Source organism: Squalius cephalus (genome assembly GCF_949319135.1).
Source record: "Squalius cephalus genome assembly, chromosome: 3".
Classification (NCBI taxonomy): Eukaryota; Metazoa; Chordata; class Actinopteri; order Cypriniformes; family Leuciscidae; genus Squalius; species Squalius cephalus.
In genome coordinates, this window is record NC_137124.1 from 49,354,307 (window position 1) to 49,368,346 (window position 14,040).

General features: G+C 40.7%; 1 protein-coding gene and 1 long non-coding RNA gene across 7 annotated transcripts in view; one reads left to right on the top strand and one right to left on the bottom strand.

Annotated features, from left to right (window-relative positions):
• LOC307155625 overlaps positions 1-14,040 on the top strand; it is an 821,100-nt gene that overhangs the window by 644,720 nt on the left and 162,340 nt on the right. The window lies entirely within an intron of this gene.
• Positions 7,132-14,040, bottom strand: part of LOC307155603 (solute carrier family 24 member 2) — a 120,270-nt gene continuing 113,361 nt past the window's right edge. For all 6 annotated transcript variants that reach the window (XM_079866392.1, XM_079866390.1, XM_079866395.1 and 3 more), the window contains 2 exons: positions 13,568-13,734; positions 7,132-10,586 (listed from right to left, as the gene is read on the bottom strand). In XM_079866392.1, coding sequence (XP_079722518.1) covers positions 10,337-10,586; positions 13,568-13,734 — 417 coding nt within the window. In that variant the 3' untranslated portion in view covers positions 7,132-10,336. The remainder of the gene's footprint in view (positions 10,587-13,567; positions 13,735-14,040) is intronic.

Sequence of the window (14,040 nt, forward strand, 5' to 3'; positions counted from 1 at the left end):
CAGCATTCGAAAAATGTGCTACAGATACAGATGTTTTGCAGATGGTGAAGTATGTGAAGAGTGACAAAAGTGTTAATGGATTTTGGAAAATGTGATCATTGAATGCATTTTGTGTGAAAGCAATAACATGATTCACAGTTTGGTCCGCACAGACTTCTGTTTAGTTGAATGTGTGAAGAGCTTTTAAAATGTGGCTTCAGTGTTAGCAATAAAAAAAAACTAACTGCATGTATTTACTATAGAGTTACAGTAAGGGTTTAGTGTAGGGTGAGTTACTTGTAATTATGCACAATTTACTGTTATTACTATAGTAAGTACATGTACTAATGTGTAACTACATCACCTTTAATTAAACTGTTCCCAAAAGTTGTGCAACTGCAAATTCACATTTTCGTGCTGGGTCTGGCTTTAGGACTCCACATCACAGCAATTAGATTTCACAGCAATGATGTCTCTTGCCAGGCAAAAGGAAAAACCCTCTTGTGTGCAGGATCAAGCCTTGACAACACACTCCACAACTTGCTATTTCTCATCCTCATCCTCTACCTCCTAGTCCACTAACTATTGAACAGAACTCTTCCTCCTCTCCCTCTCAGATTGTTTCCATCCATTTGGTATGAACATTCAGTGCACTCTGAGCTGGCTTATAACTGTAATATTGTAATACAGTTGGTTTGATCACGTCATTAGAAAAAAGTGTGAACCATTTTGAGCCATTGTGTAAACAATGACAACTGTGTTGTAGTTGTGTTTAACTTTTGCCACTTGTCTTTACCGTTTTGCAACACAAGTGCATCACAGTGCAAAATGTGTTTTAGTGAGTGAGAATGTGTTCAGAGATTTGCACAAAGAATGCATGCGATTTGCAAATGGTGTCTAACTGCCTGAACTTTAAGGTTCCCTTTCGAGGGAACTCGCGATGCGTCGATGACGCTTTGGGAACGCTTCTGCGTGATTGCGTCTGAAGCACTTGTATCAACTAGTCCAATGGCGAGAGTGGGCGTCACGGGCGGGTGACGTGACGACCAGGAAAGGATAAAGGACATCCGGTTTACAACCGCGCTAGCTTCTGTGCCTCAGCAAGCGCTCTGTGTTATACTGTCTGTCTTATTAATTGTTGTCTGTCACAAGCATAAATATTATGGCGAACAAAACAACCTTAGATCGTGTGTTCCTCCCTGCCCTCTGTCTTTACGGGTGGGGATACACACGGTGTATGTGTTGTTTGTTTGGAACGGGCGCTGACATGTTCTGTCAGCGCTCGAGGGTGCTGACTACGAGCATTGCGAGTTACTGTCGTACTCGTTCCGTTCCCGCTTGTCACTCTTTGAGGAGGGTGTTCAGGCTCGCATTCCTCGCAGTACCGACACCGTGTTGCCGAGGCAGCACGGAAGTTGGTATTGTGGGTTTGCAAATAGATGTCGCGGAGAGGTTAGAGACGGGCTCCGCCTTTTCTCTGCCTTTATCCGGGGGATCCAGCGCTCTCTCTCTGGGATCGGAAGCCCGCGCCGCGGCTTCTTCCGCCCTGGTTAGAGAGCCCGGTGTTTCAGTAGTCTATCTCTGAGGAGGTAGAGTGCTGAGCATCGATGCATGTCCACAACCACAAGCATAATATATATCTAGACAGGAGTATGGGGAGCAAACAGCTTTGGATCGTGTGTTACTCCCTGCCCTCGTTTCATTACGAGTGGACACGCGATTCATGTGTTGTTTGTTTGGGAGTGGAGCATGCACGGTCAGCTCTAGTAAAAGGGGCTGACAGTGTTCATTCATAAATTCCCGACGTGTAACATTTGCACTATCGAGAGTTTAGTTCTGCTCCCGATGGCTTTCTTCTCGAGGGAAGAAAGTCAATAAAGATTATTGTCTCGGATCTCGCGTTTGCTGAGGCAGCGCGAGGTACGGGTCTGCAATAAAGATTCTGTTACTCGATCTCGGATCTCGCATGTGCTGCGGCAGCGCGTAGATTACCGGTCTGCAATAACAATAATAGTGGACTGGCTACGTTCATTCATGAACATTACCGATGTGTGTTCACTATCGGGAGTTTCCCCATGCTACTGTTTATTTAAAAAAAGACTGCAATAAGAATCCAGTGGTTATACAAATGCAATGCATTGATTTAAAGAGATACACAGTGTATTGCAAGCTACGAATTTAGGATTCTTTTATTATATGTTGAAACTATTTTTATATATAAGCTTATATATTCAGCCACAGACTATATTAACTTGTCTGGTTGATCTTTTGCTGTTTGATTCTGAGGAATTAAATAAGTGGGCTGCATTTAAATTTGCTTATCTGACTTTTATTAGTTAAGATTCATGTATAAGTTCAGCATTTCATCCAGACCGTGTAACTTGTCTGGTTGATCTTTTACTACATTTAATTTGGAGGAATTAAATGGTAAAATTATGTGCTGAGCATCGAGTTAAGGGAATTGAAGATTCTCCATCTCAATCTCCTGTGTACAATGAGTTTGGAGTTTATAATTTCGTAAATGGGGCTGCTGGGCGGAGCAGCACTAGCCATTAACAAACTCCTTGTACAGGCAGAGTGTCATTTCCTGTGCTCCCCCTCAGAAAGATTGGGGACCAGAATGGCATTCTCAACAGAAGCCTTTAAAGCAGAAGATGGATCTGAGGACTGTTTTTTCTGTGAAAAAGGCTTCGGCCAAGGTCCTGATGCCACTGGTGTCAGACCTCTGGGGGCAACCCCGACCGGGGTGGAGCGGTGTACACCTCAGTATACGGTGCCCGCCCCACCTCGGTGCCCTCAGGAGGCCGTTCTGCCAACCCCGCACCCTTGGTCTCGGGGCGCAGCGGCCTCCAGCGAGCACATGGCTCAGTGACACCACAACACCGTGTCAAACTCGCACCCTCTTGGGGGGTTCAAAAACAGTCAGTTCGGTTGTTTCCTGCCAGGATGCTTCAGGTCACCGAAGTGGCTGTTACAATAACATCAGAGGCCAGTCTCGAGAGACTGGTACCCTTAGTAGATTTTCTGACAGAGTGGAAGAATCTGCCGAATATATCTCCATGGGTCCTGCAGATAATAGAGAAAGGTTACAGAATCCAGTTTCGTTCTCCTCCATCTCGTTACAACGGGGTGCTACTCGTGTTAGTACATCCCGAGCAGGCTCTGGTAATGGAGCAAGAAGTAGAGTCTCTATTAGCGAAGGGAGCTATAGAGCAGGTGTACTCGCCCGAGAGAGAATCGGGGTTTTACAGTGCTTTGTTCCGAAAAAGGATGGGGGGTTGCGTCCCATTTTAGATCTTCGTCTGTTGTATCGTGCAGTTATGAAACTCAAGTTCAAGATGCTCACACTCAAACAGATCGAATGACTCAAATCAGATCCGAGGACTGGTTTGTCACGATAGATTTAGAAGGCGCTTACTTCCATCCTCCCTCTACAAAGGAAGTTCCTGTGGTTTTCTTTTGGGGGCAAAGAATACCATCATCGGGTGCTTCCATTCGGTCTAGCTCTATCACCCCGCACGTTCACAAAGGGCGTAGATGCAGCTCTGGCCTCGGCAGGCTGCAGGGCTACGCATTCTGAACTACATCGATGACTGGCTGATTCTGGCGGAATCAGAGCAGTTAGTGGTTCGGCATCGAGATGTCGTCCTCGCTCAGATGAAGGAATTGGGGTTGAGACTCTATGCCAAGAAGAGTGTGCTTTCTCCATTACAGAGAACCACTTTCCTTGGTGTGGTATGGGATTCAGTCACGGTGCGAGCCACATTATCGCCCGTTCGTGTAGCTGCTATCCTCACAGCCACAAAAGAGTTGAAGCTAGGCCAGACACGCACTGTGAAAACAGTTCAAGAAACTGTTGGGCCTCATGGCAGCAGCGTCCAATGTGATACCCTTTGGCCTACTGTACATGAGACCCTTGCAGTGGTGGCTCAGAACCAGAGGGTTCTCCCTGAGGGGAAACCCACTTCGTACGATCAAGATCACGCGGCGGTGTCTCCGCGCCTTGGTTATATGGAGGAAATACTGGTTCCTATCTCACATGAGCAGTCACGCATTATCAAACAGTTCGAGAAACTGTTGGGCCTCATGGCAGCAGGTCCATTGTGATTCCCTTTGGCCTACTGTACATGAGACCCTTTGCAGTGATGGCTCAGAGCCAGAGGGTTCTCCCCAAGGGGAAACCCACTTCGTACGATCAAGATCACGCGGCGGTTTCTCTGCGCCTTGGTTATATGGAGGAAATACTGGTTCCTTTCCCAGGTTCCGGTGTTGGGAGCTCTTTGCCATCGGGTTGCTATCTCGACAGATGCTTCCCTCACCGGCTGGGGAGCGGTAATGGGAGGCCGCTCATCCCAGGGCCTGTGGAGGAGTCATCATCTTTTTTGGCACATAAATTGCCTGGAGATGATGGCAGTCTTCAATGCATTGAGACATTCCTCCCAGACCTGAGGGACTATCATGTGCTTGTCCGTACAGACAACACATCGGTAATATGGTAATACATAAATATGTTGGAGCAGACATCCTGTTGAGGCAGGGGCTGAGGCCCAGGGAATGGAGGCTCCACACTGAGGTGGTGGAGCACATTTGGGGGGTTTATGGTCAGCCACAAGTGGATCTTTTCGCGTCTCAGGATACGACGCACGGCCCACTTTGGTTCTCCCTCACACACCCAGCTCCCTTGAGGCTGGACGTTGTGGTATGGATATGGCCGAGGCTACGTCTGTACATCTTTCCCCGATTACTCTGCTCCCAGGAGTTCTGGAGAAGGTCCGCCGGGATGGATAATTATACTTCTAGTAGAACTGTACTGGCCGTGCCTATTGGTTCTCGGACCTGGTGTCTCTCCTCGACAGCTCTCCCTTGGAGATTCCAGTCAGGAGGGACCTTCAGTCTCAAGTGGATTGGGTGATCTTTCACCCAGCCCAGAGATTTGGATCCCGTGGGTTTGGCCTCTGAGGGGGCCCAACTCATTGACTTTGGTCTCTCAACTGAGGTTGTGGAGACCATACTTCTCTCCAGAGCTCCCTCCACGAGGAAACTTTATGTATTAAGTGATGGGTTTTTCACTTCATATTGCGGGTCTTGGACAGTCGGGCCCAGTTTACTGCCCGATTGGTACAGTGCTGGAGTTACTGCTGGTTCATTTTTCCGCAGGGTTATCCCCTACGTGGCGGCCTTAGTGCCAACCATGTCCCTTTTGGTGGTATTTCCCTGGGGGGGGGGGGGGGGGGGGTTGTTTCCTCCGTGGTGCTTTTAGACCAGGACAGGAGTATGGCGGCTTAGAAGCCTTATTATATATGTAGATATCCTTGTAGGATGTGGTATGCGGCAGCCTGGTCCTCTCCGCTCACATTCGTAAGGTTTTGCCACTTCGACCTGGGTGCTTCCCCAGGTTCTCAAATGCTCTTGTCTTAGTTGTGCAGTGTTCACACAGACAGGTTCTGTTTCGTATGGCGTATTGGGCATTCTCGTTCCCAAAGCGTCATCGACGCATCGCGAGTTCCCTCGAAAGGGAACGTCTCAGGTTACGACTGTAACCCTGGTTCCCTGAGAAGGGAACGAGACGATGCGTCACTTTGCCATACTTCCTACATCCCTGTGATCGACTTGCTTCGGCTCTTTTCGAAGCTAGCGCGGTTGTAAACCGGATGTCCTTTATCCTTTCCTGGTCGTCATGTCACCCGCCCGTGATGCCCACTCTCGCCATTGGACTAGTTGATACAAGTGCTTCAGACGCAATCACGCAGAAGCGTTCCCAAAGCGTCATCGACGCATCTCGTTCCCTTCTCAGGGAACCAGGGTTACAGTCGTAACCTGAGACGTTTTGCAGAAAGAGATTTATTTGACAAATAGGCTTAGGCCTTTGAGAATTTGATTCAGAGAATGGGGTTTAGTGTCTTAGCAATTGTGAAAAACTATAAGACAATATAAAGTGGGTATATATATTTTATGTGTAGAATAAAGAAAACGGAGTCCTGTTGGTGAGTGAGTTTCAACTTTATTTCACATCTTTGCAGTTGCTATGAAAAACTTCATTCACCACAGAAAATGTGCCCTTATATTTGCCTTTATTTATTTTATTACATACTTTTCATTTACATAAACAGTTTCTCTATATTCTGATTTTATTAGTATCTGTATATATGTACATTCGAAATTACTCACGTGAAATGGAACATTAAACACTGAGTGATGGAGCGATTGTTGGCATGCCGTGTCTATAACTAGGCGTGAATCTCGTGATTCAGTACAAAAGTGCAGTTTTATGAAAAAGAAAGACAACAGTGGAGACAGAGACAGGGGCCAGAAAGAGAACAAGTTAACAGAATTAGCATTTTCACTCCTTTAAAGTCTAAAAATGAAGAAGATTTAAATCCAGATTTATGTAAATTCAGGCCAAGCATTCAGCTTCAGTCTCATTCAGAGCAAACAAACAATAGGCTAAATAAACAGACACATAATTATGCACAGTGCATATCAATGTTGCTATGTTTGACACAAGACAAAATTTAAATTAAAATAGTCCTTACCCTGCAAGAAAGTATGGAACAGGATAAAACAGGGGCACTTGAATACTGTGTATTTCTACAGCCCTCTTATAAGACAAAACACATAAAATAAAATACAAAATAATTACAAAAGTCAGATGTCAATGAGGAAAATGTATAAATATCATGGTGTAACAAGTTAGGATAGAAAATTACTACTGATACGTAAATTTTAGTGTTAAAATATGAGGGAAACCGAGAAAACAAATAAAAAACATATATTTTAAATGCCTAGAAATAGTTACATTGCTTTAATCAGTGACATTTCCTTTTTTCACCATCATCTGTTTTTTTATTATTATTAAAAACCTTTCAATGTTTGAGCATTTTAACTTTTTCTATGTTTATTCATATAATAAATAGCATTAGTTCAACTTAATATCTCCATATTCATATTTAATAGCCTACACATTCACATGTTCCCTTTGTCAGTCAGATCAGCTGAAATACAATTTATTGGTTCAGAAAATAAAAGCCTTACAGTTCTTTCCAGATGTAACCCGTGGACCGCTGAAATGGAAAGATACATGCAGCAATATAAGATTTTCATCCACCTTATTTTTAATGTAAGAGCGGCCATTTGTAAACTGAATGTATCTGGCTTCCGGTTCATCCGCTTATTTTAAGGTGTATCTAAACAGCTTGTTATGTTGCTTGATAGGCCTATTGCAAACTGGTATTTCTTACCATATTATTTTAATATATTGTCGTAATTATAAACATGCAACATTATAAACACTGGTTTGTAGCGCAGATAGTTACAGTTTATTGTACTTATGTTATTCTTCAAGATATTAAGCGGCTAATGATTCGGAAGTCAGTACATTCACAGCAAATAGAAAATAGTTTACTTCTGCATTGCAAAATAAGGTAGATTCTGCTAAAGAAATAAATATGATGTCAATAACATATTGGGCTGACAGGAATATTGTATTTTCTTCCAAAAAAATTATAAAATAAAAAATTGTAGCCCATACAGTTAGGCCTAAGCATTTCAGTGTATGTGTTTGTTCACAAAGAACAGACTTACAACAGTAAACACTGAACGAAAGGGAAACATATGGCTTTGTTTAGATCTGTATTTGTTTGAATCATAGCTACAAAAATAAAGATGGCACACTAGAGGGCAGTATTTGCTAAGGTAACGATGCGCCTTGTAGGCATCTGCATTCGGCTTGTGTTGAGCCAACTTTTTTTTTTTTTTTTTTTTTTTTTTTCAAAATAGCTACTAATAAAAGTTGTTTTTGTTTTTTACAAATAAAACAAATAAAACGTCTGCCTCAAAAAATATATACAAATAGAGCGACTGCCTCCACAAATAAAATCACTATATGAAAGAAGTTTAACGCTAGTGTATAGACTAGCCTATGTGTTATGTGAATGTTCTTGATCAGCGAGTTCTGCGCTTATATTAGTTAGTGTCTGTACAGATTACAAAGAGTCCTAAGCACCCTTAGTGGTAACATGGATCACGCTACTCATAAATTCTTGTGTTTTTACTCATCTAGAGAACTTAAGACAGTGCTAGCACATTACTCTTTCGTTAATGAAGGACTATTTGTTAAGCAAACCATTATGCAAATATTTGGTCTTTGAACCTTACAGTAAAGCAATGAGCACATCTTGAATTAGGCTACACATTTTCATGCATGCATCAGAACTTTTTGCCTACTTTACCGTCTCGGAATGGGCTGATTTCCAGTCCAAATACAGGGATTGTGCTACGCTGACTATTTAGGGAAATCACTGCACGTCTTTCAGCAGCTGGGAGTGCTATATATTTTTTTTCTAGATGTTTTTTTTTTTACACTGAACTACAGACTATAAGCATCTACACATTTCCATTGCATTTATAATATTATTTAACGCAAATGTTCTATAAATTAGTGAATATTAAAGGGTTTTTCTTTTCTTTTTTTATGCCCGGGGAAGCAACATGCAGTCATTTTGCTCATTTGTGGTTCCCTGAAATAAAAACTATAATAAAAGGATAGAAACAGTGTCTACAGAGGAAGGATGACATGCCAGGTTAAACAATATGTTCAAAATTCAGTGTAGTTCTGGCTACTTTGGCCTCTTGACACACAGGCAATATGTAAAGAAAAAAACACAAATATGTAAATGCTTAAATTAATATCCTATAAATAATCAGTAAAAAAAAAATTTTTAAAAAAAATCCAGTATGGCATCCTGGATCCAGAAAAACAAAAAAAACAACAACAAAAAAAACACCTAAATATATTTGTTGCCACTGTTTCCAATGGATACAAGTGGCAGCCATTAAATGTTACACACTTTCACCATAAACTGAAACAACAGAGCAGAACTGAAACTGAAAAATAATAAACAGTTATTATCTTTGAAGGTGTTTTGCTTTAACAACATTCAACATATCAATAAATAACTCCACTGTATCTAAAATACATTATAAGTCAATCTTTGTCTGTCATTTTATTAAAGCTATGGAGGTAATGGATTACAGACTAATTTAGCATTCCATTATGATTAAAATAATTTGCATTTCATAAAAAAATAAACATTAAATAAACTTTTTTGTTTGTTTATTTGCTATATTATAAAGCTGAATGGGTCTGCTGGCTGGATTATATTATGTAAATAAACAAAATATAAATAAATACCCATTAAAACGTGCTGGAATTGTCAAACATGCAGCATACACTGTATTTCTATTTACTACCACCATTACAAGAAAGTTTTCTCATGTTCTCAACATGTGTGTTTAGCATACAAACATAATAGAAATATTAAAAAATAAATAAATCAGAAAATTAACAATGACCACTAGCTCATGCAAAGTCAAAACTATTTTGAAGAATATATCAGTCATATCATGGAAAGATTGCTCCAGACCACCTATCAGTCAATTGTGCAGCACATTCACTGCATGAACAATTGGCCTACAGAGACTGAGAAATGACCAAACGCTGGCTGCTATAATCACAGCGTCTGTCTGGTTATAAATCCTTAGTGCCTCCTACAGAGTGATTAAAGAGCTGACGTGCCAGTGAAGAAATAATCAGAGATCATTCGGAGAGCTCCATCCGTGTTGCTCTTTGGCTCTCGAACCACTGTGCAAACTGAACTTGCATGTTGTTTGAAAATTAATAAATAAATCTATAAAATCTGAGGTTTTAACACTGTCGATGAATCTCATCCAGTTAACATGATTTTGTACAAGAGTGTGTAATCAGTTATGAACCAATTTCAGTTTGGTGTACCGTTACAGCCCTAGTTTAAGATCATCTCATACCTTCAACTGCACTTCAATGAGTGGAGCAAAAAAAAAAAAAAAAAAAAAAAAACCTAAGCAAAAAGTGAAAGTAGTAATACTTTTATCTTATTTTTGTTTTTAAAAAAAATGCAACAATTTTTAAGTTTATTCTTAAACCGAAAAGAAAAACCTTCTACCGAAAATAAACAGATATATTCTGTTTAGATATAATAGATATATTCTCTGAAAACAAGTAGACAGGTCAGTTTTCTGTTATTTCAGTTATCTTCTTTTAGGATATTTAGATATTTTTATTGGAAAACAAGAAAAATATTAATTTTAAAACATTTGTTTAAGTGTGTAAAACCCCATAAACACACACAGGCCAGAAACTCTTTGTCATAAGGTCATAAGTAAATAAATCACTACAGAGGTGAGGTAAAGTCAGCAGGTACATGATTTTAGCTTCATGTTGGTGTGTGTGTATGTGTGTGTGTGTGTGTGTGTGTGTGTGTGTGTGTGTGTGTGTGTGTGTGTGTGTGTGTGTGTGTGTGTGTGTAAATGAGAACAGACGTTAGATAGAGATAGGGCAGGCGATGACCTTGTCCTCCAACAGGACGCTGACCACCAGGAAGACGATATAGAGCAGGAACATGATGAAGCCCAGCAGTTTGCTCATTTTCCACTTACAGGCAGCAATGGAGATGATGACGAAGATGAGCATGAGGAAGAGTAGCACGATGGCACAGAACAGGCCGTTACTACTCACCCTTACTGGGCTCATACTGTTTAAAAGGGAGAACAGAAGCCATGGGAATGGTAACCTGGGAAAAAAAGAAATGGAAGTTTAGGGCTCTGAACATCATAAATATACAGAACAAAACATTACCTAAGTTTTACAAAACAAAACATTAACCAAGTGAGCTGCTTCTACAATCTACATAGGATGGGAAGCAAATGTACGTGCCATATATATATATATATATATATATATATATATATATATATATATATATATATATAATTTTCTACACATTTCTACACAACACATTTTCTGGTGGACCAAATAGTAATATCTCAGATTTTCTTTCATTAAGCTGAAAAAAATTATTAGACAGCCAGACTTTGACCTTTTTCAGACAGACCAATAGGGACTTCAAATACTGCTCATTTCCAGCTTTATTGGTAAATATTGTCACAAGAAGAAGATGGAGCGTTCAAAAAAGCTTCAATGAACAAAAGTGTCTTTTAATGAAAACAAACTCGGGTAATATGAGACGATGAAGGCAACGTAACAGCGTGCATAACACACATACACCAACAACCTACAAACACAGAGAGAAGGTGAGGAACTTAAATACACAGTGATAATGAGGAGATGACGAACAGGTGTGATGATCTGAGTGTCCGAGACAACTGATGACTGGCGGGAAACAAAGACAAAAAAACCCACACGTGACTGATGAAAACAAACTGAAAGTCCATGAAAACGGGACACTAAGAACAACCAAAACTGAGTGCGTTTGACAAATATAAGTGTGTCATCTGCATACATGTGGTACAGATGGATCCCAGCGGGCACATAGTACAATAGAATCCAGTCCATTTTTAAGTTCCAGTCATGTCTGACAACTGAATATACTGGAGTTTGTTTTTGGATGAGTGAGGAGGATTTTTCTTGAAACCCTCCCAAACAACTTGTGGCGATGTAGGGGTTGTTTGATTTTTTTAAGGCTTTCTGACCCTGAGACTCAACTAATCTCTGCAAATCTTGATCCTTGGAGAGACTTTGGCCACTCGAACTTTCCTCCTTGCCTTGCATTAAGACAATATATTTATATACACTCACCTAAAGGATTATTAGGAACACCATACTAATACTGTGTTTGACCCCCTTTCGCCTTCAGAACTGCCTTAATTCTACGTGGCATTGATTCAACAAGGTGCTGAAAGCATTCTTTAGAAATGTTGGCCCATATTGATAGGATAGCATCTTGCAGTTGATGGAGATTTGTGGGATGCACATCCAGGGCACGAAGCTCCCGTTCCACCACATCCCAAAGATGCTCTATTGGGTTGAGATCTGGTGACTGTGGGGGCCATTTTAGTACAGTGAACTCATTGTCATGTTCAAGAAACCAATTTGATATGATTCGAGCTTTGTGACATGGTGCATTATCCTGCTGGAAGTAGCCATCAGAGGATGGGTACATGGTGGTCATAAAGGGATGGACATGGTCAGAAACAATGCTCAGGTAGGCCGTGGCATTTAAACGATGCCCAATTGGCACTAAGGGGCCTAAAGTGTGTCAAGAAAACATCCCCCACACCATTACACCACCACCACCAGCCTGCACAGTGGTAACAAGGCATGATGGATCCATCTTCTCATTCTGTTTACGCCAAATTCTGACTCTACCATCTGAATGTCTCAACAGAAATCGAGACTCATCAGACCAGGCAACATTTTTCCAGTCTTCAACTGTCCAATTTTGGTGAGCTCGTGCAAATTGTAGCCTCTTTTTCCTATTTGTAGTGGAGATGAGTGGTACCCGGTGGGGTCTTCTGCTGTTGTAGCCCATCCGCCTCAAGGTTGTGCGTGTTGTGGCTTCACAAATGCTTTTCTGCATACCTCGGTTGTAACGAGTGGTTATTTCAGTCAAAGTTGCTCTTCTATCAGCTTGAATCAGTCGGCCCATTCTCCTCTGACCTCTAGCATCAACAAGGCATTTTCGCCCACAGGACTGCCGCATACTGGATGTTTTTCCCTTTTCACACCATTCTTTGTAAACCCTAGAAATGGTTGTGCGTGAAAATCCCAGTAACTGAGCAGATTGTGAAATACTCAGACCGGCCCGTCTGGCACCAACAACCATGCCACGCTCAAAATTGCTTAAATCACCTTTCTTTCCCATTCTGACATTCAGTTTGGAGTTCAGGAGATTGACCAGGACCACACCCCAAATGCATTGAAGCAACTGCCATGTGATTGGTTGATTAGATAATTGCATTAATGAGAAATTGAACAGGTGTTCCTAATAATCCTTTAGGTGAGTGTATATGTTCACCAAGGATGCATTTATTTGATCAAAAATACAGTAATAATTCTGAAATATGATTACAATCTAAAATAACTGTTTTATATTGTAATATGTTGTGAATTTATTGTTATTTATTCCTGTGATACAAAGCTGAATTTTCAGCATCATTACTCCAAATCCTTCTAATATGATGATTTGCTGCTGAAGAAACATTTCGTATTACCAATGTTGATAACAGTTGCGCTGCTTCATATTTTTGTGGAAACTGTGATACTTTTTTTTCAGGATTTTCTGATGAATACAAAGTTTCACGAGTTCACACGTACATGGAATCTGATGTAGTATTTATGCGTATTTGGCTTGCTGTCCAGGTGAGGGTTCCGAGCTAGGAATTTGGCTCGAACCCAGAGCACTTCCCCCTTATACTGGGGTAGACCCAGCCGAGTGTGAGGTGATGGGGTGGTGGAGGGATGCTGAGAAACTTGTCGTGAGACTGAAGGTGAGGAAAGGCTTTATTTATACCAGCTTCCTCTTGTGCTGATTGGTTGATTACCTGAACGTGCTCCTCCCGAACTTTGTTACATATAACTTCATTTAAAAGAACAGTATTAATTTGATATATATATATATATATATATATATATATTTTTTTTTTTTTTTTTTTTTTTTTTTTACATAAATGTGTTTACTGTCACTTTTGATCAATTTAATGCATTTTGCAAATATAAATTTCTTTAACAAAATAAAAAGAATAAAAATCCTACCCCACAGTAATGTCGAATATATTAGAGCCCACAGAACTGGACACAGCCATGTCGCCCAGACCCTTGCGAGCCACAATGACACTGGTAATAAGGTCAGGGATGGAGGTTCCAGCCGCTAGAATTGTCAGGCCCATGATCTCCTCTGTGATTCCTATAGTCTCTCCAACCTGCAGGAATATTAGCGCAAAATAACCAGACTGGTGAAGATCATAACTTGGCACAGAAATATTTGGCCTCAAATCCCAATTGCGCTTAACATCAGTAGCAAACTGCCAGTAGAGATCCAATAAAGGATAAAAGATCACACTTTCATGACTACATTTTTTTTTACTTAAGTACACTTTTAATAAGGGCACGTTGTAATAATGTCAAATTAAATGCTTTACTTTAAAATAAATTTTAAGTATTTTTGTTTAAAACCATCATGTTTAAAAATCTTTTGTTTTGCTATAAAGAAGTGCACTTATTTTGAT